Source organism: Schistocerca gregaria, chromosome 5 (assembly GCF_023897955.1).
Source record: "Schistocerca gregaria isolate iqSchGreg1 chromosome 5, iqSchGreg1.2, whole genome shotgun sequence".
NCBI lineage: Eukaryota > Metazoa > Arthropoda > Insecta > Orthoptera > Acrididae > Schistocerca > Schistocerca gregaria.
Window position 1 is genome coordinate 126,359,962 of NC_064924.1, and position 26,188 is coordinate 126,386,149.

Below are 26,188 nucleotides of genomic sequence, written 5' to 3' on the forward strand. Positions count from 1 at the left end.
CACTGTACTAGTGCCGACATTGTGCATGCTCTGTTGCCTGTGTCTATGTGCCTGTGGTTCTGTAAGTGTGATCATGTGATGTATCTGACCCCATGAATGTGTCAATGAAGTTTCCCCTTCCTGGGACAATGAATTCACGGTGTTCTTATTTCAATTTCCAGGAGTGTATTTGCCGAGAAAATCTACACTCCAATTAAGTATAAGACGTCTCAAGTTCCAAAGCGCCGGACAGACATCTTTGCGACTCGTGACGTCATAACAAAGTCATCGTGTGCATTTTAGCAGGAAATTTAAAAGTGAAACCGAGAAATGTGTTTAGAGGAAACTCGTTTCACTCTTGTCATGGCCTAGTTTAAATCTACATCGCGGCAGATGTTTCAGGCGTAAAAACTAGATGATTCTCGTTTTGCGTTTCTCGAAAAGTTAGATACACATCCCACTGAGAGATAATCACAGCTGCTCGACAGTTATCTGAGACATATAACAGTGACTTAGACTATGAAGTATGGAATGAAGTGTTTCAGTTGACGTCTTTTTATCACGATATCAAGAGGAAAATGAAAAAGTAATTAGTCAGGAGAGATCGAGTGTATACTCCCATTTGCAAAATTAACGTCAAATATTGTTTTCCTACTATTAATGTCAGTCTAAACATGGACCTTTGAGTGATGATAATGTTCACCAGTAAAAACGGATAATTTTTCAAAATTGATGTTCACCAATAAAAGGTTTCAAACGTCGTGATAGAAATCAAGCTCCACTATTTGGATTATCTGGCCATTGAAAGTAAAACACGTACATTGTATTATAAAAAAATCCAGACATCTGGCTGAAAATGACTTGTAAGTTTTGTGGGGCCCTCCATCGGTAATGCTGGAATTCAGTACGGTGTTGGCCTACCCTTGGCCTTGATGACAGCTTCGACTCTCGCAGGCATTCAGGTGCTGGAAGACTTCTTGGAGAATGGCAGACCATTCTTCACGGCGTGCTGCATTGAGGAGAGTTATCGATGTCGGTCGGTGAGGCCTGGGACGAAGTCGGCGCTCCAAAACATCCCAGAGGCGCCCTATAGGATTCAGGTCAGGACTCTGTGCAGGCCAGTCCATTACAGGAATGTTATTGTCGTGTATCCACTCCGCCACAGGCCGTGCATTATGAACAGATGTTCGATCGTGCTGAAAAATGTAGTCACCATCCCGAACTGCTCTTCAACAGTGGGAAGCAAGAAGTTGCTTCAAACATTAATGTAGGCCTGTCCTGTGATAGCGCCACGCAAAACAACGAGGGGTGCAAGCCCCTCCATAAAAAACACGACCACACCATAACACCACCACCTCCGAATTTTACTGTTGGCACCAAACGCGTTGACAGATGACGTTCACCGGGCATTCGCGATACCCACACCCTGCCATCGGATCGCCAAATTGTGTACCGTGATTCGTCATCCCAAACAACGTTTTCCACCGTTCAATTGCCCAATGTTTACGCTCCTTACACCGAGAGAGGCGTCGTTTGGCTTTTACCGGCGTGATATGTGGCTAATGAGCAGCCGGTCGACCATGAAATCCAAGTTTTCTCACCTCCCTACCTGTTACAGTACTTGCAATGGATCCTGATGCAGTTTGGAAGTCCTGTGTGATGGTCTGGACAGATGTCTGCCTATTAGACATTAGGACACTGTTCAACTGTCGTCGGTCTCTGTCAGTCAACAGACGAGGTCGGCCTGTACGATTTTGTGCTGTACGTGTCCCTTCACGTTTCCATTTCACTATCACATCGGAAACAGTGGAGCTAGGCATGTTTAGAAGTGTGGAAATGTCGCGCACAGACGTATGACACAAGTGACACCCAATCACCTGACCACGTTCAAAGTGAATGAGTTCCAGGGAGCGCCCAATTATGCTCTCTCACGACGTCTAATGACTACTGAGGTCCCTGATATGAAGTACCTGGCAGCAGGTGGCAGCACAATTCACCTAATACGAAAAACGTATGTTTTTGCGGGTGTCCGGATACTTTTGATCACATAGTGCATGTGCTGTATTGCATTGTTGGCTGGGATACTCAAAGTGGTGGGTTCAGTCACCTGTCAGAAGAAATATTCTTCCTCCACGTACATAGGCCAATTTCCTAGCGATTGTGTGACATTTGTGTCGTACGTGAATTTGTAGAGTGTAGGTGAGTGTAGTGGATGTCAGTAAAGTGTAGTACTATGTTTATATTATGTAATGATCACGATGAGGAGAGGAGTGTAGCGTTCTCGTCCGACGGACGGATCACCATCAATAGTATCGCATGCTTTCACTTCATCAGACACTGCGGAGAGGTTTCGAGTTTAATACAAGACAGCGAAAATTTCATCCGCCACCAGTATTCGAACTGGCTTACCTCCGAGTCGTGCACCACCGCGCTAGGAGTGCGTTAGCGGCCGCAGCTACAGAGGGTGGGGTATTATCGGAAGTAATATTTTAAGATAACTGATCTACGAATATATTATATAAGAGGCGACATAGAAGTTTGTACTCGAGGGCGTTGCTGCAGCGGACATGCACCCCAGCGCGATTCCTGTGTGATATAAGCACCGAGATGTAGGCAAGGGACTAGCGTGGCATTCGAAAGGAAATTCTTTGATCGCCCTTTGCTCCTTCTAAGTAGATTCTCAAGTATGAAGTGCAGGTGCTAGAAAATTAACCCATAACATCATTTGAAACTCGTACTAGTTAGGAAAGTACTGTCTTTGAATTAAATACAAGTAAAATTTGTTTGACTGCTACAATCATTTGGTTACCTTGCATTTTCATAACAAATTGACTTGCTTCTATTCTACAAAATGCATAACACTGTACTGTCTGTAATAATGTATGTTGACGTCGTCTTAGCAAGGTGTTCCGTTTGCTTATAGTTACAGTAGTAAGTAGGCTGTTTAGGTTTTTATGTTGGTAACTTCTTTTGGATGGGAACAGCGCATAGCGTTGCGCAGTTGGAGGCGAGCCGCCAACAGTGGTGGACGTGGGGAGTGAGATGCCGTAGTTTTGAGAGCGGATGATTTTGACGTGTGTCCATCAGAGAGAGTAAATTTGTAAAACTGGAAGTCATATATATATATATATATATATATATATAGTATTTACCTTAATATTCAAAAGTATTGCTGTGTTGCAGTAGTTCGAGTAACGAAGATTTTTGTTAGTCAGGGCCATTCTTTTGTAGGGATTATTGGAAGTCAGATTCCGTTGCGCTAAAAATATTGTGTGTCAGTTTAGTGTTGATCAGAATAAGTAAAGAGAGAAATGTCTGAGTACGTTCAGTTTTGCTCAGCTGTTTGAAAATCAAATAACGTAAGAGGTTTATCACGACAGTCATTTATAAATTTTTCTAAGGGGATGTTTCACAGTTTATATTTTCGATATTGAAACGCTGAGTTTTACGTGTTTTGCACTTTTTTAAAAAAAAAATATTTTTTCACCGCGATGTTGATGGCGTTGCAAATCATTAATGATTACAATTCGTTTCAATTTTTATCTTTTTCAGTTCAATGAATCACAAATTGTACAGTGAAATCATCTCGAGTTATCAGCTTAATCGAGTTTTCGCAACGTTTCGACGAGTTTCCTACATGTCATTTTCAGGAGAAATCTTTGATTCATGTCGAGTTTTCTTTCCTTTACAGCCGCTAGATAGAAGAGCCCATCTGCAGAGGGCCCAGCCGGTGGTCTTGTCGCTTACCTCACGACGAAATATCGCTACCGATGGTGGAACCACTCGGCTTGTGAGTCTGCGGTCCAGCGGCCATAATGCAAAAACAAAAAAAACAAAAAACAAAAAACTGGACATGAGCCCAAGATTTCACCTGCAGATGACGTGTCTAAAATTCGTCGAAACGTTGCAAAAACACAACGCTCCTACCCTAAAAGATTTCAAAATTAAATTCTTAAATTGTGTCGTGGAATTTATACAGTTAAACCTTAAAGGCTGCAATACAGGCTTTTAGTTGAAGAATTCCTCTAAAATGTTGTTTTTGCGGATAAGCTATGACAAACTTTCCCTGGTAGGAGACCGAGCGAGGTGGCGCAGTGGTTAGCAAACTGGACTCCCATTCGGGAGGACGACGGTTCAATCCTGCATCCGGCCATCCTGATTTAGGTTTTCCGTGATTTCCCTAAATCGCTCCAGGCAAATGCCGGGATGGTTCCTTTGAAAGGGCGCTGCCGACTTCCTTCCCCGTCCTTCTCTACTCCGATGAGACCGATGACCTCGCTGTTTGGTCTCTTCCCCCAAACAACCCAACCCAACCCAACCCCTGGCAGGACCCACACCACAAGTTGGGCCAATGGATGTACATATGCTGAATACATTCCTGGGTATTGGTGCGACTCATCTGGCTGGCGCTGGGCGCGAGCGCAACTCAGCCTGGATGATGGTAACGAGCTGGCACTCACCGGTGTGTATGTAGGTGTGCTTCTTCATGTCGGACTTCTGGTGGAAGCGCTTGCCGCAGAACTGGCAGGGGTAGGGCCGCGTGTCCGAGTGGATGAGCAGGTGCGTCGACAGCGTAGAGGAGCGCTTGAACGACTTGCCGCACTGCTTGCACTCGAAGACCTTCTCCACGTTGTGGACAGCCCTGCAACACAAGACGGAGCCACGTTACACGCTGCAGCTCGTACAAGCGACCAGTGGCACACACACGTGCTACCTCTGACCTTACTGATCTCTTAAATTGTACAGGTTGGGCAACGGGCCCGAAAAATATTTCGTGCACGTTAAGACAGGCAACCCAGCTTACGTCATCCGCATCCTGCGTGTATGAGGGAAGTTAGGTTGACTGTCTTAACGTGCATGAAACATGTTTCGGGCCAGATTTATTTATCTCGTAATAGCGTGTAACTGTTATCAAGTCGAACAAAAATTTCGTGTTCAATCTCTACACCTACGAGACGTGAAAAAGAAACGTGAAATTTTTTTGCTTTTCGGAAAGAACATTCAGTCGTTCGTGGACATGAATGTTATCCCCTCCAAAGGAATCCCCAGCTTATTTTCCATTCCCCTACACACTTCTGGAACTTGGCTTTTGGGATAGCTTGTAGCTCTCTCGGCTATACATTTTTGCTGTCATTTACGCTTGTAAAACGCTATAAGCTTTCATTTAATTTTGAGAGCAGAAAAAAGTCACATAGGGCCACGTCTGGCGGATATGGAGGCTGTGGCATCACTACAGTATTTTGTTTGGCGAAAAATTCACGAACAAGCTACGGAGTGTGAGCAGGTAGGTTATCGTGTAGCCAAAGTAGAACACAAAAGAAGCTTCTAAGTTGATGCAATCGGCCACTAAGAAGAAGTACAATTCAAGTTTTAGTTATCGATTATTGAATAAATGGCCGGTTTTGGTGCCTTGGACATGATCGCCTCAAATCCTGGCGTTTTTTTCCCGGATTGCTTCACCTAAACGGCGTTGAACCTGTAAGTAGTAATCCTTACTGACAGATAAACTTCGTAGTAAGAATCATGGTGCAGTGTAACGTTCGCATCAAAGAACACTTTGTCCATAACGTTCACATTTCACCACACTTACCGAGATTTGGAACTTCCTGGCAGACTAAAACTGCGTGCCGGACCGAGACTCGAATTCGGGACCTTTGCCTTTCGCGGGCAAATGCTCTACAAACAGAGCACCTGCCTGCGAAAGGCAAAGGTCACGAGTTCGATTCTCGGTCCGGCACATAGTTTTAATCTGCCAAGAAATTTCATTACAGCGCACACTCCGCTGCAGAGCGAAAATCTCATTCTGGTTACCGAGATTTATTTTTTATCCAGAATGCTTCAGATGGGACAGCTGGGCCTTAGTTTCAACTTCATATCCGTAATTCAGTCTTTCATCACCTATTATGAAACGTTTCAGCAGTTCCACAGTATTATTGACATCATCTAGCGACTCCTGATCAACTTGAACTCGTCGCTGTTTTTGTTCTAAATTAACCACTTTGAAACAACTTTTGCTGCCACACGTTTCAAATCCGAAACATCCTAAAAAATTTCATGCCATGACCGAATTTATAAACCAATATCATCGCATTGTCAACACAACTGGCACTGCTAAGAGTATCCTACAACTTCCATATCGGTGCAACGGGTTAAAAAATATGGCTCTGAGCACTATGGGACTCAACTGTTGTGGTCATTAGTCCCCTAGAACTTAGAACTACTTAAACCTAACTAACCTAAGGACGTCACACACATCCATGCCCGAGGCAGGATTCGAACCTGCGACCGTAGCAGTCGCACGGTTCCCGACTGCGCGCCTAGACCAGCGAGACCACCGCGGCTGGCGGCAACGGGTCATACACAATGTTGGTGACTACTTTGAAGGTCAGTAAAACTTTGAAACAGTTACCTATTTTGTATGAGCTGTAAATAAATAGTTGCCACTATTAAAGTTCCAAACCTCGTATTTTGCTATAGGAAAATTTAACGCAAATTTCCTGACCTCCTTTTATGCAAAATACATAGTCGCCGATATTACTGAAACTCGTGTAATCTTTTTGACAGTTGACAATAGACTAAATATCAGACGTATCCGAAACTTTACAGATAATTCTCAGGTATATTTACCAACACAACAACGAAAGAATCGCGCATTACAAGCTAATCCAAATACGAAATTATGAAGTTCTCGTTACTTTTTCAACACACCTCGTGCATAATCTGCAAACCACTTTATGGAGTGCGGCGGAAGTACAAGGGCGTGGTGAAAAGTCAGTCTCCGAATGTGTCATTCTGGTCTCAATATCGGTTGACGTATTACATGTCATGCATATTGCTCGATCGACTTTCCCGCTTTGCTGGCGACCTATTACCGCTAGAGGACTCCTAATTGTAGCCTGCAACTTGGCGGTATGTAACGTATAACGTAAGGATGTCGGTGCGTGAAACACAGCGTGCTGTAATCGGCTTTCCAACCCTAGAAAACGTGACTGCAGTTGAAACTCGTAGAAGAATGAAAATACGGTGATGGTTGTATCGACATCCTAATGTACAATTTTGGGTTGTACGCGCTCGTAATGATGAAAACGGCGGTGTTAACTTAAACGTGCATGACACAGGTTGTAGTGAACGACCGCCTACGGCAACCGTAAAGACTCATCGAATTACATAGACACAGCTCCCATGTGACGTATCACCAGACTTGTGTACAGGCAATCGCAGCGTAACTGCGGTACAGAAAGCTTTGTGCACAGTCTCTGCCTCAACGTTCACTCCTGACACGAAACAGGGGGGACTGGACAAGTGTCGACAATTTTCGTTGCGTTTTGTGCGTGAGGCTGAAGGGTTCCTTAACAACAATGCGACAGGCGATAGAAGCTAGGGTCGCCATTTTGACCCCGAAAATAAGAGAGCATCAACAGAGTTCCACGCCAGGAAGTTCAAGACCTTCCCACCAGCAGGCAAAGTCATGCAGGGCTCAGGGACGTGGTGAATTAGGCAGTCGTGCCTAAGCACAATCGCATAAACTGTGCGAGGTATTGCGACACCAGCAAACAACTGAGGGCACGAATTCGAAGATTCATGCACATACAGAGCTTCCTCTCCTTCATCATGGCAGTGGCAGACCACACACGAGAGCTGAGGCATCTGCAACAATCCGACACCTTGGGTTCACTGCCATCCACCATCCTCCATACAGTCCCGACTTGGTCCCATTCGATTTTTCCCCTGTTTCAAAACTTAAAGAACGCCTTGTAGGACTTCTCTTTGATAGCGATGAAGCGATGCAAGCAGAGTTGAGACTGTGGTTCAAATGGCTCTGAGCACTATGGGAGTCAACTGCTGTGGTCATTAGTCCCCTAGAACTTAGAACTACTTAAACCTAACTAACCTGAGGACATCACACACATCCATGCCCGAGGCAGGATTCGAACCTACGACCGTAGCAGTCGCACGGTTCCGGACTGCGCGCCTAGAACCGCGAGACCACCGCGGCCGGCGTGAGACCGTGGCTCCGTCAACAATGTCAAACATTCTACAGTGACGGTATCAACAAATTGGTGAGTCGCTGGGATATATGTGTTCGTAGCCAGGGTGGCTATGTTGAGAAATACATGCGTACACATTAAGAACAAAGACGTAGAATATTAATAAGGTCCGTTTTATTTTAAAAGCTTTAAGAGTTTGCACATAAAACATTCTGAGGCATTAGTTTCTTGGACTTTCTTTACTTTACTTTGCTTTACGCGATCAGGCCCAGAGGACCTCGCGCTGCTACATGGTTCCTCCTCCGCTGAGTTCTGTTTTGTGCCTCCTGGCTCCAGTTATTCTATATTATAATCTGCAGCAAGTCCTCATGGATTCCATCACTCCGTCTTTTCTTTGGTCTTCCTGGTGGGCGTCTTCCATAGGGAGTATAATCCACAGCTTTCAAACGCCACCGGCATTTATCCATCCGACTGACATGTCCTGCCCATACAAGGCGCTTGGTTCTCAATAATCCTACAATATTTGGTCTATTGTACATTCCGTCTAGTTCACAATTATGTCTGATCCTCCATTTTACAGTGGTTTCATCTTGTACCGGATCAAAGGTCTTCCTTAAGAATTTCCGCTCAAAAACAAGCAGATTGTTCAAAGTCTTTTTCCGGACACTCCAAGTTTCACAACCATACAGTACTACGAGTTGAATCATTGTTTTATATAGCTGGAGTTTGAAATTACTCGAGAGACCATACGATGCAAGAAGTTGAGTGAGACCAGAGTATGATCGGCTGGCGGCTTGGATCCTCGCTTTGATTTCTGCTTCATTTGCTGCGTCTTCTGTAAAAGTTACCCCTCCCCCCCCCCCCCCCCCCCCGATATTAAAATTCCCTTTTGTACGATCGGTTTCCGACTACTTTCGGGAACGCCCCTGTAAATTATAAGACCTCCATTCAGGAGACGAAAATTTAGGCGAAATGCAAATCTACAACCAGAGCTCCAGCTGAAGGACTAAAGAAGGTTGCAACATTGTAACATCTACGGATGAAGATAAGACTGGCTGGTGTGGAATCAAATTAGCAGACGCGGACAACACTCGTCTTCCCCGCATACTCCTGTAATTATATGGTGTCATACAGAGAGAGTTCTCCACTAGTGTTTCGTTCTTGTACGCACCCATAACTGACATATAATGCGGACTCTAATACACATTCTCCGCAGTCGTTCATACCTCAGAGCGAAACGAAGGACTGTGACAACATGGCATCTTGTCTACGGCCTCGAGGGTGGAAAAGTGGGAGTGTCCATTGTTACCTAGTGTTCATAGATCATTATTGTAGCGTCAGACTCACTGTCACGAAATATCTCTATATGTTCTTTGTTTAGCAGAACGTGAACTTCAACACAGTTTCGTATTAGAAAGGAGCCACTCAAAAAGGCACGAAAACAAGACCCTGAAGATGCACTTCTGCTGCCGACACTTGGCGTGCACGAGGCGGTGAACTCTATTCATCCCCGCAGAGCAAACAGGGCGGTACTGCTCCTGCGTCCCCTGTTAAGACCTGTCCCGGGAAGAGTCGGCGTTCATTAAGAATAATTGAAAAGTCAACCAATCAAGGAAATTGGTTCCGTAAGGCGCAGTGGGTGACATGTTTGCACAGGACAAACACTGCTTTTATTAACGGTAGAAAGGAATATCTTTTATGGCTAGCTCCAGCGCAACCACTGTTACAACAGAAGGCTGTAAACGGAAAAATTAGGGGCTTGCTGCAGCGGTGCAGGAGAACGTAAGGATGAACACACACCACGTGTGGTGTTCTCGCTATTTCAACACGACGTTTAACTCTTACGTATATCTAGCAAATAATTTAGGATCGATCAAGGGTTTTATTCTAATTTTTTTTTTAAATACATCTGATAACAAAACTACCACTTTCCATCAGCAACATTTTTTTAGAATTCTTAAGTATCTTTGATGTGTGGGCGACAAAGTAACTAAGATCAGTGATGCATTTTTTTAACAACATACGTTAAACAAATGACGCCGTTTTATTCATTGATAACATAGAAATCATTCAGCTCTTTATTAATAGAGTTCAGCGTCATTAGCTAAGATCGTGGACCTAATATTATCTGCCACAAAACAAAATTTGACCAGTAACAAGAAGAGAATGAACAACTTGATTGTCACATTGATGATAATTTATTTTAGAGAGTCAGAAAAATCAAATACCTGGGATTCTGGCTAACAGAACGCAGCCAGCGTTTGAAAAACAGAGAAATCGGATTTGTAATTGTAATCTTTTATTTGCGATATGTTGTCAGTGCTGCTATAGGAAGTAGAAACGTGGACAGTTAAAATGTTATCCATGAAAGCGTTTGAACTATGCGTATACCGCCGCATACTCAGGATGCTATGAGTACGCCATGTGACCAATTATGAGATATTTCACCAAACTGACAAAATTTTTGAAGCAATAAAACTCAGTCAGTGTAATTTGGGGGTGAGGGTGGGCGCCTTTTCCGAAGCGAGACCTCCACTTTAATATGGTTTATCGTTGAAGGGGAGATAGAAGGAAAAAGTGGACATAGTCACAGAATAGTGACAGATACTGTGGCAGGCTCTTCAAGAATTGCCGAATATTGTGTTATTTTCATGATAGCAGAAGGATTTCAAATGACAGGTGAATCTACTAATTGACGCAAGTAGTGGTCATGGCAGAATTTACAAAATAGTCCTTTCTTTCTGTTAATTCAATTTCAAAAGTCGTGCATATACTGCCATTTACCCTCAAAGCGGCCCTCTTCCACAGTACTAAGATGTTTACGACATTCTGAAGCACCGAGCACTGAACAATATTCGTTCCTAGGTACAGTCGTGGACAAAACGAGCGAGGTCCCTCAGCTTATCGATATAACGTAACTGTTGTAGTAAGACAAAGTACCCCAGATCGATACGAATTAGCAAAATATTACGCACATTCGGCCGCCAAACTGTCTGTGTCAATATTCAGACCAGTCGTACTGGATTACGTTGCTGACCTACCATGAAAGTGTGCAAATTTAGCAAATTATTGACAGAACCGGAAAAAGTAGGCAGTAACAAGTAAGAAGTTCTAAAAGAGTTTCATACTGACATCCACAGGGCGCCGGTACAGAATAAAGGTAGCAAGAAAAAGTATTGAGGACGCAAGAAATTCTTAAAATTGCTTTGTTGGTCAATATTCAGACCAGTCGTACTGTATTACGTTGCTGACCTACCATGAAAGTGTGCAAATTTAGTAAATTATTGACAGAACCGGAAAAAGTAGGCAGTAACAAGTAAGAAGTTCTAAAAGAGTTTCATACTGACATCCACAGGGCGCCGGTACAGAATAAAGGTAGCAAGAAAAAGTATTGGGGACGCAAGAAATTCTTAAAATTGCTTTGTTGGTCAATATTCAGACCAGTCGTACTGGATTACGTTGCTGACCTACCATGAAAGTGTGCAAATGTAGTAAATTATTGACAGAACCGGAAAAAGTAGGCAGTAACAAGTAAGAAATTCTTCAAGAGTTTCATACTGACATCCACAGGGCGCCGGTACAGAATAAAGGTAGCAAGAAAAAGTATTGGGGACGCAAGAATTTCTTAAAATTGCTTTGTTGGTCAATATTCAGACCAGTCGTACTGGATTACGTTGCTGACCTACCATGAAAGTGTGCAAATGTAGTAAATTATTGACAGAACCGGAAAAAGTAGGCAGTAACAAGTAAGAAATTCTACAAGAGTTTCATACTGACATCCACAGGGCGCCGGTACAGAATAAAGGTAGCAAGAAAAAGTATTGGGGACGCAAGAATTTCTTAAAATTGCTTTGTTGGTCAATATTCAGACCAGTCGTACTGGATTACGTTGCTGACCTACCATGAAAGTGTGCAAATGTAGTAAATTATTGACAGAACCGGAAAAAGTAGGCAGTAACAAGTAAGAAATTCTACAAGAGTTTCATACTGACATCCACAGGGCGCCGGTACAGAATAAAGGTAGCAAGAAAAAGTATTGGGGACGCAAGAAATTCTTAAAATTGCTTTGTTGGTCAATATTCAGACCAGTCGTACTGGATTACGTTGCTGACCTACCATGAAAGTGTGCAAATTTAGTAAATTATTGACAGAACCGGAAAAAGTAGGCAGTAACAAGTAAGAAATTCTAAAAGAGTTTCATACTGACATCCACAGGGCGCCGGTACAGAATAAAGGTAGCAAGAAAAAGTATTGGGGACGCAAGAAATTCTTAAAATTGCTTTGTTGGTCAATATTCAGACCAGTCGTACTGGATTACGTTGCTGACCTACCATGAAAGTGTGCAAATGTAGTAAATTATTGACAGAACCGGAAAAAGTAGGCAGTAACAAGTAAGAAATTCTACAAGAGTTTCATACTGACATCCACAGGGCGCCGGTACAGAATAAAGGTAGCAAGAAAAAGTATTGGGGACGCAAGAAATTCTTAAAATTGCTTTGTTGGTCAATATTCAGACCAGTCGTACTGGATTACGTTGCTGACCTACCATGAAAGTGTGCAAATGTAGTAAATTATTGACAGAACCGGAAAAAGTAGGCAGTAACAAGTAAGAAATTCTAAAAGAGTTTCATACTGACATCCACAGGGCGCCGGTACAGAATAAAGGTAGCAAGAAAAAGTATTGGGGACGCAAGAAATTCTTAAAATTGCTTTGTTGGTCAATATTCAGACCAGTCGTACTGGATTACGTTGCTGACCTACCATGAAAGTGTGCAAATTTAGTAAATTATTGACAGAACCGGAAAAAGTAGGCAGTAACAAGTAAGAAATTCTAAAAGAGTTTCATACTGACATCCACAGGGCGCCGGTACAGAATAAAGGTAGCAAGAAAAAGTATTGGAGACGGAAGAAATTCTTAAAATTGCTTTGTTGGTAGTCTATCTGCCTCCATCGAGATTAGAACCGAAAACAAACCAGACCTCCCTTGCAGTAGCAAACACCTTTCACTACGCTAGAAGACAGCCCAGGCAAACAGCCCTCTGTTATTACCCCAGACATGAATAAGCCGGTAATTTCGCAATGAAAATGGCAAAATGATCTGCAGTTTCTGTTGCCTAGCGCTTTCTGGATTCAAAAACATGAATTTTCTACCTTTATGTCACCGCTTATGTGACAGCCATTCGGGATGTTTATCGAAATACCAAATATTTTATTAGCGAGTAAATTTATTAGGATAATTCTGCACCACCCCAGGAAATGAACGGCGACATAGCTGCCAAATGTATTCTACAATGTTTCGAATTCTCCATTGGACTCGCCACAGCCAGGAAACGTTCATTAGCCGAATTGATCCTTAAGCTATGGGAATGCTCGCATTTCTAAAGCGCGATGGCATTAATACTAGGATCCGAATTACCGCATGTATAGGCAAATGGATTTTATTTGCTTTCCTGTAAACGTGTTTTGGATCGAAAGTGTACCTACAATTAATATGCTGATGTATCGACTGCAACTAGAACATTTCAAATAAAGAGTAGGGGGAATTATTTATGTGGCCCTCATCTTCAGTGACTGTCGTAGTTATTTTCGTTGTTAGCATTTAGTCACCTAAATCGGTAAAAATGGAACCCTGCTTGTCTCACTTTCTTGACCGTCTATCTGTCTACCCAACCCTTAAAACCCATCTACCTAGACTACGGTTGGACATAATAAGCGGAAATGCATCGCATTTCCTGCGGTATACGGTGCAGAAAAGTAAGCTTCTTTGTAAATGCGACCTAAAGATACGGCTGTTAATGTAAAGAAAACTTACGCAACGGTAATCCAGTATGACTGGTCTGAACGTTGACACAGACCGTTTCGCGGCGTCATTTGTTTAACGTATGTTGTTTGCTAATTCGTAACGATCTGGGGTACTTTGTCTTACTAAAACAGTTATGTTATGTCGCTAAGCTGAAATTCATTTTTATTAGTACAGTTCATATTAATTAGCGTTTCTTCTTTCATTTATATCTTATATTTACGTGTTGTGTTTAACACACTAATCAGCATTAATATAGTCTTAGACATGATTGAAAACAGTCTGACAAAGTAAGGATGATTTTCAATTTCACGCCTGTGCATAGTATGTTGGTAGCACTTCGTCGCCTTGCCTGTTATGCTGTGTAGCAGACTTTAAAGCTGTGCGGATTAGCATAACGAAAAGGCGAGGGGTCTCGCTCGTTTTGTCCACGACTGTACCTAGGAACGAATGTTGTTTAGTGGTCGGTGTTTCAGTCTAATGACCTATTTTTGGATGACATGAAGTAATGCCCACTACAGAATGCCATAAGCACTCTCCAGTATTTTCTACTGTTTTTATTGTGGCGAGACGTGAGATTGAGTTTTGTGCAGCGACTGTAACTGTTACGAATGCTACTTATTTAACTTCAGTACTTGTATAAAATATTAATGTTATTTTTAGGATGTTCATAACTCTTCAGATAGAGTTTTATATTGAGTAAAATTACGAAAATTTTCGAAACTAGTTATAGAACGTGTGGCTTACGTGTAAGCCATGGTTCGTTACTCTGCACCATCTTGAATTCTGATAAGGATTTTTTGTTTTTACCATGTAACACTTGATATTTGCAAATAAACTGAGTTTCCCTAATATGTTCACGACTTTCTCTGTCTCTAAAATGGAAACGTATTTCAAAATATTTTTAATTTGTAACTGGTTTTTGATAATACTTCATCTTAATTTGATTTCCCTTAGTGATTATTGCTGTTTAGTAGAGCAGCAATGTCGCACAGAGGCTATAAATACAGTATTGTGACGATTTTCTCAACTGAAAAATTTGAATAGAACATATCGTTCCAAGGTACGTGACCATGTACTTTGGAACAGTTTTTCGCACATAGAGTAATTTTTTCAATTCCAGAAACAGACTGCAGAACATATAAAGTAAATGCTACAATTTCTGAGTGGAATACGAAAACATATTAAATTTATATTACAGAACTTGCTTGAGGCTAAAGCCTGGAAAGTGTTACAAGTTACATCGCTCTACTCTACGTTAAAACTAAGAGATTTAAAAATTAGCACTCTACTTCTCATGTCGTTTTTTTTGTTTTGTGTGTGTGTGTGTGTGTGTGTGTGTGTGTGTGTGTGTGTGTGAAACATAGAAGTGCCCCTAAAGCCGATTACAACAGAATATCCCCGAAGCTAGAAGCTCTCAATCATCCGAGCCGGAACAAAACAAATACGCCCTCCATGCCAGCCGATACGCAGATTATTTCCAACAGACTTCATCAGAGAATAAGTATACAGTGAAGCATTTGAAAGTATACCTAGCTTCTTCAGTAGATGTCCATAACATGATCGTGGGTGAAGACCACATATTATTCTTACTGCACGTTTTTGAGCAATAATGAATTTCTCTTTTACGGTTGAGCTGCCCAGAACGTAATTCCATAAGACATTATTGGAAGAAAGTACGCAAAATACGTCGACTTACAGATTTGATTGCCCCTCCTCAAAATTTGCAACGATTCTGAGTGCAAATGTGACTGAACTAAGTAGTTTTAGAAGTTCCGAAATGTGTTTTTCCAAGTTTAAATTCTCATTAATGTGGAGACAAAAAAATTTTGGAATTTGTACCCTGATTGTGCTTCTCTCACCATGTGTTACTCATGTGATTGATATAGTACCTCTAGATACGTGGACTGAATACGTTGTGTCTTTTTAAAATTGAGAGTGAGACAATCCACAGAAAATCAGTGAACGAGTACTGTGTTTCAGCTGCACACGCTAGAGGGCCATATTGCCTGTCTTACCACCGAAGGCACTTCTTCCACCAGGTGAGGTAGTGTCATCGACAGGAAGTGTAAATACGCCTTGCCTGTAACGCGTTGTGGAAGGATGACTGGTACAACGTAGCAGTCATCAATAGTATCTCCCACAGTCTGAGACAGAACCGGTGCTGATGGGGATCCTCCATGGCCCACAAGTGGGTGTTGTAAGGGTTAATGATATCCGCCCCTCGCAAAGGCCGGCCGGAGTGGCCGTGCGGTTCTAGGCGCTACAGTCTTGAGCCACGTGACCGCTACGGTCGCAGGTTCGAATCTTGTCTCGGGCATGGGTGTGTATGATGTCCTTAGCTTAGTTAGGTTTAAGTAGTTCTAAGTTCTAGGAGACTGATGACCACAGCAGTTAAGTCCCATAGTGCTCAGAGCTATTTGAACCATTTTGAACACTCGCAAAGACAGCCTCATCTGTGAATAGGATGGATGGTAGAAATGCCAACACCTTGCTGTTCTGAGAGACGAACCAGCGGCAAAAGTGACTCATCGGAGGCAAGTCCGTAGGCAATAATCCTTGTGATAGGGATAGTGGCAGTTGGTACCCCACTCTGGCGAGCCCCATACTTAGCGCTGGCGCTGGGGTCACTGCCAAAGATCTTTTACCTCCATCTTCAAGTGAATGCACCTTCCTTAGAAAGCATTTGCACTGATACGTCCCCGTGACCATGTTTGCTCCTCATCCTCTCCGGCATCGATTCCCCCAATTGCAAAAATCACCCTCTCTAGCCTGAAGATGGTCCAGTGTAGGCAGAAACTGGATTCTGAATAATGAATTAGATAAAAGTGTAGTTGTTCAGAGGATGACATCAGTCAAATACTGTAACTAGCAGCAGTCAACGACAGATTGCACGAAAGACAAAATATCTGGGCATGGTAGAATGAGATGGAGATGGGCACGCAGGCCGTGTGAAAAGCGGACCGCCTGGCGGCCGAGACGGCGCCGTCGACGGCTGGCTTACCGGTGCTGGCTGAGGCTGATCTCGTGGCCGAAGGTCTTGTTGCAGAGCTCGCAGGCGAAGGGCCGCTTGCCGTTGTGCGAGCGCCGCGCGTGCACCTCGAGCCCGTGCGGCGTCGAGAACATCTTCTCGCACTTGACGCAGCTGTAGACGTCGCCCAGCGGGACGCCGACGCCCACGCCGACGCCCACGCCGACGCCGCGCAGCAGATGGTGGTGGTGGTGGTCGTGGTACTGGCCCATCAGCGAGTGCCGCAGCCGGAACAGCTGCTCCTCCTCGGCGGACGCGCCGGCCGCCCCCGAGCCGCCCCCGGTGCCGCCGTAGCCGCCCCCGGAGGCGGAGCCGGACCCGCCGCCGCCGCCCCCGGAGGCTGACGTCGCCATGGCTGCCGCCGCCGCCGCCGCCTGCACCACGACCGACCGAGTTGACGGGTTGCATTTACTCCTCGTGAGGTGCTGTCACTTAACTATTAACGTCATTTTGAAACGAGTCTATCTTTCCTCCTTCAACATGACCTGCCTGCTTCCATCATGAGCGATTTGCAAGGTGAAAATTATTGAACTATATGGAAAAGAAACGTAAATTAGTCAAAGAGTACAATACTGCCCGACATAGAAAAGGTGTACAACATACTTCGTTGCTCTTTTTTGGATAATAACACTATTTTATTTAATACACCAAAGCCGGATACCAATGTAGGAAAGAAGGGCAATTTGTATATTTAATTATTCAGATGTGCACTTCCTTAAAATAGATCTCTGAATCCAGTTTGGTAATGATGCAGTAGCCCCATACTTAACAATCATACATAACCGTTCGCTCCCCGTAGTTCACAGAAAGGCAGCACATTTTGTATTATCGCGAAATATGGGAGAGAGTGTTACAGAAATGATACAGGATTTGGGCTGGAAATCGTAAAAAGAAAGGCGTTTTTCGTTGCGACGGAATCTTCTCACGAAATTCCAATCAACAACCTTCTTCTCCGAATGCGAAAATATTTGTTGACACTGACCTACATAGGGAGGAACGATCGCCACGGCAAAATAAGGGAAATCAGAGATCGTACGGAAAGATATAAGTGTTCATTCTTTCCAAGCGCTATACGAGATTTGAATAATAGATAATTGTGAAGGTGGTTTCATGAACCCTCTGCCAGGGACTTGAATGTGATTTGCAGAGTATCCATGTTGGTGTAGGTGTAGATGAATGAATGGATGTTCGTCTGCTGACCACAGATGGTGACGGTAGATGCTATAATCATCTTTGAGACGGTTCTCTGGTCACCTTTGGCCGAACCAAAGAGAGAAAATATACCAGAGCACTAGACGGCCTGGAATATGGCTCACCAATACGCTTGCAAGGTCCTCCCACAATTCTGTGGAAGCCGGATGAATGCCCATGTTTCAGCACTCTGCCGCTGGTTCTTGAGGTGTGAAGACGTGCTTTATGTGTGCTCCAGAAAAACAAATTTAATTGAAAATTGTATGCATGTAGAATATTTACAAGTACATAAACTAATAATTTCTCTTTTCAGAATGGTTTGGTGGGATGCACATGTAAATTCTTCGGAAAAAAATTCATGGCGAACATAGGATTCTGCGGAAGTGACAAAGAAACCATGTGTTGTAATTATAAGACGAAATGCTAGCGTGTGGTAGTATTAAGTTGAAATACTTGCGTGTGTAAATATAAGTTGAAAATAATTAAGATTTCCATGTGCAGAACTTGAATTAGAGACACTTAATTCCACGTGGTGAGTACAGTGTGAGTCTCAACATGACTATGAGGCAATAAAAAGAATTAGAAGTGCTGGTCCTAGCATTCAGTTGAGGATCCGAGTGTGAGATAAATAAGATACCAAAACTTCCATTATGAGATAGCTCGAGTGACGTGAGTTTGATATTCAGATACTCTGAGAGTGAATTAAGGTGAGTCAGCCATCTACCTGGCAACACCATGTGGGTTGCATTGCACAGGGAGATGAGCATAAATCCTCCAGAGTTTGTGGTAGGAAAATTATTACGTAGGTCAGTGACGTGTGAGTATGGGATGAGAATTGTTTGGTGGGGAAAGCAGAACGAGTACATAACCAGACATTTTGTTTTTTGGGATGTGTTTTTATACTGCCATTGTGATTAATTTTTTGTATTTAATCTGTGTGAATGTGTGTGAATCCGGACAAACATCAAATCTGCGACATCGCTGCGGCCAGAAAAAGATCCTGCATGAATGGCACCAACGACTACTGAAGAGAATCGTTCAGCGTCACAGATGGACAATCCTTCCTCAAATTGCTGCAGATTTCCGTGCTGGGCCATCAACAAGTGTCAGCTTGCGAACCATTCAACGAAGAATCATCGATATGGGCTTTCGCTGCCGAAGGCCCACTCCTGCACCTTTGATCACTGCACGATAAAAAAGCTTTACGTCTCGCTTGGGCCCGTCAACACCGAAATTGCACTGTTGATGACTGGAAACATGTTGCCTAGTCGGACAAGTGCCGTTCAAATTGTATCGAGTGGATCGGCGTGTACGGGTACGAAGATAGCCTCATGAATCCGTAGGCCCTGCATGTCAGCTGTGGACTGTTCAAGCTGGTGGAGGCTCTGTAATGGGCGTGTGCAGCTGGAGTGATATGGGGCCCCTGATACGTCTATGTACGACTGTCGGATCGTCTGCATCCATTCGTGTCCATTGTGCATTCCGACCGACTTGGGCAATTACAGCAGTACAATGTGACACCCTAAACGTCCAGCATTTCTACAGAGTGTCTCTAGGAAAACTCTTCTGAGTTTAAGCTCTTCCATTGGCCACCGAATGACCCAGACATTCACATTATTGAGCATGTCTGGGATGTCTTACGTAGTGCTGTTCAGAAGAGATTTTCAATCCCTGGTACTCTTACGAATTTATGGACGGCCCTGCAGGATTCATGGTGTCAGTTCCCTCTAGCACCACATCAGACATTAGTCGAGTCCATGCCACGTCGTGTTGCGGTACTTCTGTGCGTTCAATTGGGCCCCACACCATGTTATGCAGGTGTACCACTTTCTTTGGTTCTTCAGTGTAGTATCAGTGACTAACGTTTATTACACTTATTGAAAAACATTACGAATTTGTGCACCAACGGAATATTATCCACTATTGGCCAGCTACCACAACGGAGGGCAAGACAAACATGTGGTTCCTGAAGAGGCGCAGCGGCCTTTTCGGTAGTTGCAGGGGCAATAGTCTGGATGATTGACTGACCTGGCCTTGTAACATTAACCAAAACGGCCTTGCTGTGCTGGTACTGCGAACGGCTGAAAGCAAGGGGACACTACAGCCGTAATTTTTCCCGAGGGCATGCAGCTTTTCTGTTGACTTAGAGAATGCTTTTGACAATATTGACTGGAATACTTTCTTTCAAATTTTGAAGGTAGCAGGGGTAAAAAACAAAGAGCGAAAGGCTATTTACAATTTGTAGAAGAACTAGATGGCAGTTATAAGAATCGATGGGCATGAAAGGGAAACAGCGGTTGTGAAGGGAATGAGACGGGGCTGTAGCCTATCCCAGATGTTATTCAATCTGTATATTGAGCAAGCACTAAAGAAGACAAAAGAGAAATTTGGAGTAGGAATTGAAATCCACGGAGAAGAAATAAAAACTTTGACGTTTGCCGATGACATTGTAATTCTGTCAGAGACAGCAAAGAACCTGGAAGAGCAGTTGAACGGAATGGACATTCTCTAGAAAGGCGGATATAAGATGAACACCAACAAAAGCAAAACGAGGATAATGGAATGTAGTCCAATTAAATCAGGTGATGCTAAGGGAATTAGATTAGGAAACGAGACCCTTAAAGTAGCAGATGAGTTCTGCTATTTGCGGAGCAAAATAACTGACGATGGTCGAAGTAGAGAGGAGATAAAATGTAGACTGGCAATGGCAAGGAAAATGTTTCTGAAGAAGAGAAATTTGTTAACATCGAGTATAGATTTAAGTGTCATTAAGTCTTTTCTAATAGTATTTGTATGGAGTGCAGCCATTTATGGATGTGAAACATGGACGATAGATAGTTTAGACAAGAAGAGGTTTTCGAAATGTGGTTCTACAGAAGAATGCTGAAGATTTGATGGGTAGATCACGTAACTAGTGAGGAGGTACTGAACAGAATTGGGGAGAAGAGGAGTTTGAGGCACAAATTGACTAGAAGGACGAATCGGTTGGTAAGACATGTTCTGAGGCATCAAGGGCTCACCAATTTAGTATCAGAGGGCAGCGTGGAGGGTAAAGTCGTAGAGGGAGAGCAAGAGATGAATACACGAAGCAGATTCAGAAAGATGTATGTTGCAGTAGTTACTCGGAGATTAAGAAGCTTGCACAGGATAGAGTAGCATGGAGAGCTGTATCAAACCAATCTCTGGACTGAAGACCACAACAACTACAACAGTGGCCAGTTTTTTCTATAACGCCATTCTGAAGTTGTCCCTTCATGCAGAGAGGCCAATACACCTTGTAGACACCAGTGCAGGGACCTGTCATCATGCACGACAAATTGCACAGCACATTCTTATTTACTGCTGGAGAATGACAGACGCTTTAACCAGTGAGAGAGACTGTCGTTGGGCGGCGAACGCACCTGGACAGCGCCGAGGCTGAAGTAGAGCGAGGGCGCGGCCAGCAGGTTGCGGTTGCCGTCGACCAGGTCCTTGTGCTGCTGCTGGTGCTGTTGGTGCTGTTGGTGCTGCTGCTGCTGCTGGTGGTGGTGGTGCAGCGCGGCGGCCGCCGCAGACGGGTACAGCGAGGGCGGGAAGGCGAAGCTCGCCGCCGACGGCGCCGACAGCTGGCGCGCCAGGAAGTAGTCCCCGCCGCCACTGGGGTCCTGTCGGCAGGTGGCAGCACCGCGCTGCTACAGCTCGCGCAAGATAACGCGGGACCGGCGAAGGAATGGGTTCTCATCGTGAGGGTCGGGCGAGTCTATCACTCCATTCTAAACAGGCGGCTGCCTCGATACCTCTTGTCTGCTCACCATTGCACTTCGAGCGTTCTTATTGCTATCTCTTCAACCCATAGCGCGGTACCCCAGTTTTCACGCACCGTAGATGCCAGCAAAATTGTTCATAATTACACAGCTGTCATGAAATGCAGTGATATTAATATTTTGTTGCAAGAGAATGTTGCACACCAGTTATCAAATGTGTGATTCAGCACAATACTTTTCGGACTACGTTATAAAGTTTCAAAAAGATGGACACAGCAATGATTCGTTCTTTCCTTTCAGATTTTATTAAAGCATATCTAGATTTCGGCTAGTGCCTAGCCGTTATCAATGATGTCCTAGTATTTCAGTCCCCCATTGTTTAAGGTAGTAGTCTTGACTCATTTGTAACAGAAGTCCAAACAACAGGGCACTGACATAGTAGGACATCATTGATAATGTCCAGGCATAGCCGAAATCTAAATCTGCTTTAAAGAACCTCAAAGCAAAGGACGATTGATTGCTGTGCTCCATCATTTTGAAAGTCAGCTCACGCTTGTTGAGTGCATCCACGTTTCTATTGGAAGGTACCTTGATGTACATTATACAGTGCTATAAAGCAAGGAAACAAAGCCCGGCTGGGATGGCCGAGCGGTTCTAGGCGCTACAGTCTGGAACCGCGCGACCGCTACGGCCGCAGGTTCGAATCCTGCTTCAGGCATGGATGTGTGTGATGTCCTTAGGTTTGTTAGGTAGTTCTAAGTTCTAGAGGACTGATGAAGATGGAGAAAGATTTAATGCTATTCATACTAGCAAAGATGGTGCACGTAGCCGATCCGGGATTCTGGTTATGGAATGATGGGTTGGGTTGTTTGGGGGAAGAGACCAAACAGCGAGGTCATCGGTCTCATCGGATTAGGGAAGAACGGGGAAGGAAGTCGGCCGTGCCCTTTCAAAAGAACCATCCCTGCATTTGCCTGGAGCGCTTTAGGGAAATCACGGAAAACCTAAATCAGGATGGCTGGACGCGGGAATGAACCGCGTTCCTCCCGAATGCGAGTCCAGTGTGCTAACCACTGCGCCACCTCGCTCGGTATATGGAATAATGATAGTCTGATACGTGAGGAGAAGTATTCCAAAAACCAGTAACAAGGAACGGATGAAGGTGCACCCAATCTAATTGAGCAGAGCGAGGACTGATGTGATCAAACAAACGAATGCCTCACATATATCTTATGGAAGCATATACGGCTAGCTCGGATCATCTGGAGTTTTTTGTGCCGCATTACACTTCACCACAGTAACAAAAATTTCACACGCCTAATTCGGGTGTTGCTTCGTTTCCTTTGAGGTGGGAACATTTTCCTACATTTTTGGATTCCATTTGGACATGAGAGGGATTTTGTGGGTGCTTTCTCTTCCCAGCTTACATGCTGATCCAAGTTTTAGTTTATTACTATTGGGTGATTGGGTAGGATTGCTTACATCGGAAGACTCATTGAGTGCGACAGGTCAGCTACCCAGACTTTACAGTTTGAGCTTCGATGTGCCTTCTTGGCCATTGTAGACAGTTCTCTGCACGAGGTGTGCAACCGCGGGGGTGGGCGTGCCTACCTGGTGCTGATGCTGCTTGGCGATGAGGTCGGCGAACGGCAGTCCGGGGTAGAGGAACGACCGCGTCACCGACACCGTCGTCTCGGCGAAGGAGGCGGCCGGGGGCGGCACGGGGGCGGCGCCGAAGGGGGTGGGCTGCTGGCCGGACGTGGGGGGCGGCGGGGGCGGCAGCGGCAGCGGCAGCGGAGGCGCGCGCGGCGCGTCGGGCCGCAGCAGCGCCGACACGCTGAACGTCTCGGAGCGCTTGAGCGGCGCCGGGTGCGGGGGCGGCGGCGGGGGCGGCACCTGCGGACCAACGCACCAGCGCACGCGCTGCAGGAAATGCTCCACTCAGCCTGCGTTTCAATACGTGGTCGGGTATAGCCCATCGTGAGCAATGAGATACACTGCCGGAAAAGAATAAACTAGAGGAGGTATTCTAAATTAATCATCATCGTCGTCGTAAGCGAGGATTTCGCCTTTTAGCCGTTCCACGTCACATACGTAATGGACCCAGCGACCTTCGTGTTGCTGTTCTGTATGTACTCTTTCCGCTGTGGTAAATGCTGCCTAAAAAGCCACGCTAATATAAACCACGCATCCCTCCCCATAACAGCGCCAAAAAATGGTACTGGTTTTGTAGACGTTCTGCCACCTGGCTCTCACACTTCCGTCACTTTCGTTTCTGGTCAAGCAGTATCTTTTGTGTATTAGAGTTTCATAATAGCATTTGAAGACATTCGTGACTGTCTGCCCCTATCCTAAATTAAGATTAAATGATGCAGATTGCCGAAAGCTTTCAAAGTCCCTAAGATGATTCATGGTTCATACAATTTACATGATATTGTACTGTTCATTTCCTTTGTTTTTTAATTAAAGTCATGAAGTTTAAAAGGTAAAGATAAAAATAAAAAAAACAGATATTTGAAACACATTCAAAAGGGTGGTCGAAAATCATTCAAAAGCAGAACCGCACTTTTGCTACAAAACTTAAGGCTTTGCACTGGACAAATAATTCTCTTTGAGGAGAGGAAATGTTGGATGTTCCTACATGCTGAAGAGTGTGGGTATAAATTTAGGAGTCGTTATATGATTGTAAAATAATAAACTGGTAGCCAACATCGCAGGAATTCATTTTATTCCATGATTTCCGGTTCCGGCGAAACTAAAGCTGCCATCATCGGATCTAGGGAGGACAGAAAACAGTATAAAAGTGGGCTTGGACTCTACTTATATAACAAGTATACATATAAATTTAGGTACATACCTTAGGACACATACAGGTTACAACATAAAGGCAGGCAATGGTGATATTAATAGTTGCCTATAACACGCAGGCATTACAAAATTGTCATACGTAGCACACAGGCGTCCAAGAGAGATGACAGTATAAATGTTAAGTGTCTCGATCACACATAAGCGCAAGCTAGGTCCTACCGCAACTTCGGCTCTGTTCTTACACTGCCGCGGGGGATTAGCCGAGGGGTCTCAAGCGCTGCAGTCATGGACTGAGCGGCTGGTCCCGGCGGAGGTTCGAGTCCTCCCTCCGACATGGGTGTGTGTGTGTGTCCTTAGGATAATTCAGGTTAAGTAGTGTGTAAACTTAGGGACTGATGACGGTAGCAGTTAAGTCCCATAAGATTCCACACACATTTGAACATTTGTTCTTACACTACAGGCTGCGTCGCGAGATGGCGTTACCAGAAGAGGCACCAATGACTGTGACAGCTCGCGTCATAACATTCTCTGCGTGTGTGATAACACTACGTCATTAGTTCTTGTACATAATTCTAAGACTGTCGAGTTACACAACCACACATCTGTCTGGTCATATATAAAACCTACCAAAAGTCATATATAAATTTAAAAACACTGCTGTGTTATGCAATTGCATATCTGACTGGGCTTATATTAAAAAACCTACCAATAAAATACATATTGCGTATGAGCCTATGGGTTTTGGTCTTAACTCCTGCGGTCTTGGCTACCAGTTTATTGTTTTACAACCATCTAGATCGCTCCCACATGAGCACAATGTGCTCCCTACAAAAACGTCGTTATATGATGTCTGTCGAAATGATGGCAGGTGCAGGGGTGGATACTGGAAAGACGGAGAGGGAGGACTTTGGTATGTCTCGATGGGCCTAGTAGATGTGGAAAAGGGATGGAGAATACGGAGAGGAGAGAGAGAAAGGGGAACACTCAAACGGAGTGGGCTAGGGGTGAATTTAATCTTCTGGGAGGGAATGTCGGAAGAATTTGCGTACTGATAGGGTGTGGAGTCTCTGTGGGTGTAGGGATGGTAAGATGTGTCTGTAAAGTCGCGACAGCATGCCAGACTGCCCAAGAGATGAAACAATATGATTGGTTGAAATGTAGTTTGCGAACATTGTAGGACATGCAGTGGTGATCGACGTGGGCAATGTTGTCTCAAAGGCACCCGTAATTAAGTCAGTTGACACCTAAGTACCCTTTAGGAACAGGGCAGTGGTCAAAGTGTCGGGTGGGGGGAGGCGGGCTGAGCGCTGAGGGCTGAGGTTTCCGCACCTGGGTGACGGGCTCCGGTGAGGGCGGCGGGCTATCCTCCACCTCGACGTCCACGTCGACGTCTGCGTCGTCGCAGTCGGGGTCGTGGTCGTGCTCGGCTTCCGGCGAGGGCGTGCGCGATCGCGGTCGCTCCGCCTGCGGCTGGGAGGCCGCCTCCGTCATCGTGGTGACGTCACTCCGACCTTGCGGGGGCGGCGGGGGCGGCTCGGCGCGCTCCACTAGCCGGCTGATGGCGAACTTGATGGCGCCGGTCGGGGGCGGGCTCGTTTCTGCGCGCAACACAGAGGGCAGAAACACTTTATTTTTCAGACAGTTATAT

At 44.6% G+C, this 26,188-nt stretch overlaps 1 protein-coding gene across 1 annotated transcript in view; it reads right to left on the reverse strand.

Annotated features, from left to right (window-relative positions):
* Nucleotides 1-26,188, reverse strand: part of LOC126273256 (zinc finger protein Gfi-1-like) — a 341,803-nt gene that overhangs the window by 153,009 nt on the left and 162,606 nt on the right. The window contains exons 2-7 of the mRNA XM_049976800.1: nt 25,870-26,138; nt 23,575-23,628; nt 21,529-21,633; nt 21,391-21,477; nt 16,772-17,085; nt 4,440-4,621 (exon numbers count right to left, since the gene is read on the reverse strand). Coding sequence (XP_049832757.1) covers nt 4,440-4,621; nt 16,772-17,085; nt 21,391-21,477; nt 21,529-21,633; nt 23,575-23,628; nt 25,870-26,138 — 1,011 coding nt within the window. The remainder of the gene's footprint in view (nt 1-4,439; nt 4,622-16,771; nt 17,086-21,390; nt 21,478-21,528; nt 21,634-23,574; nt 23,629-25,869; nt 26,139-26,188) is intronic.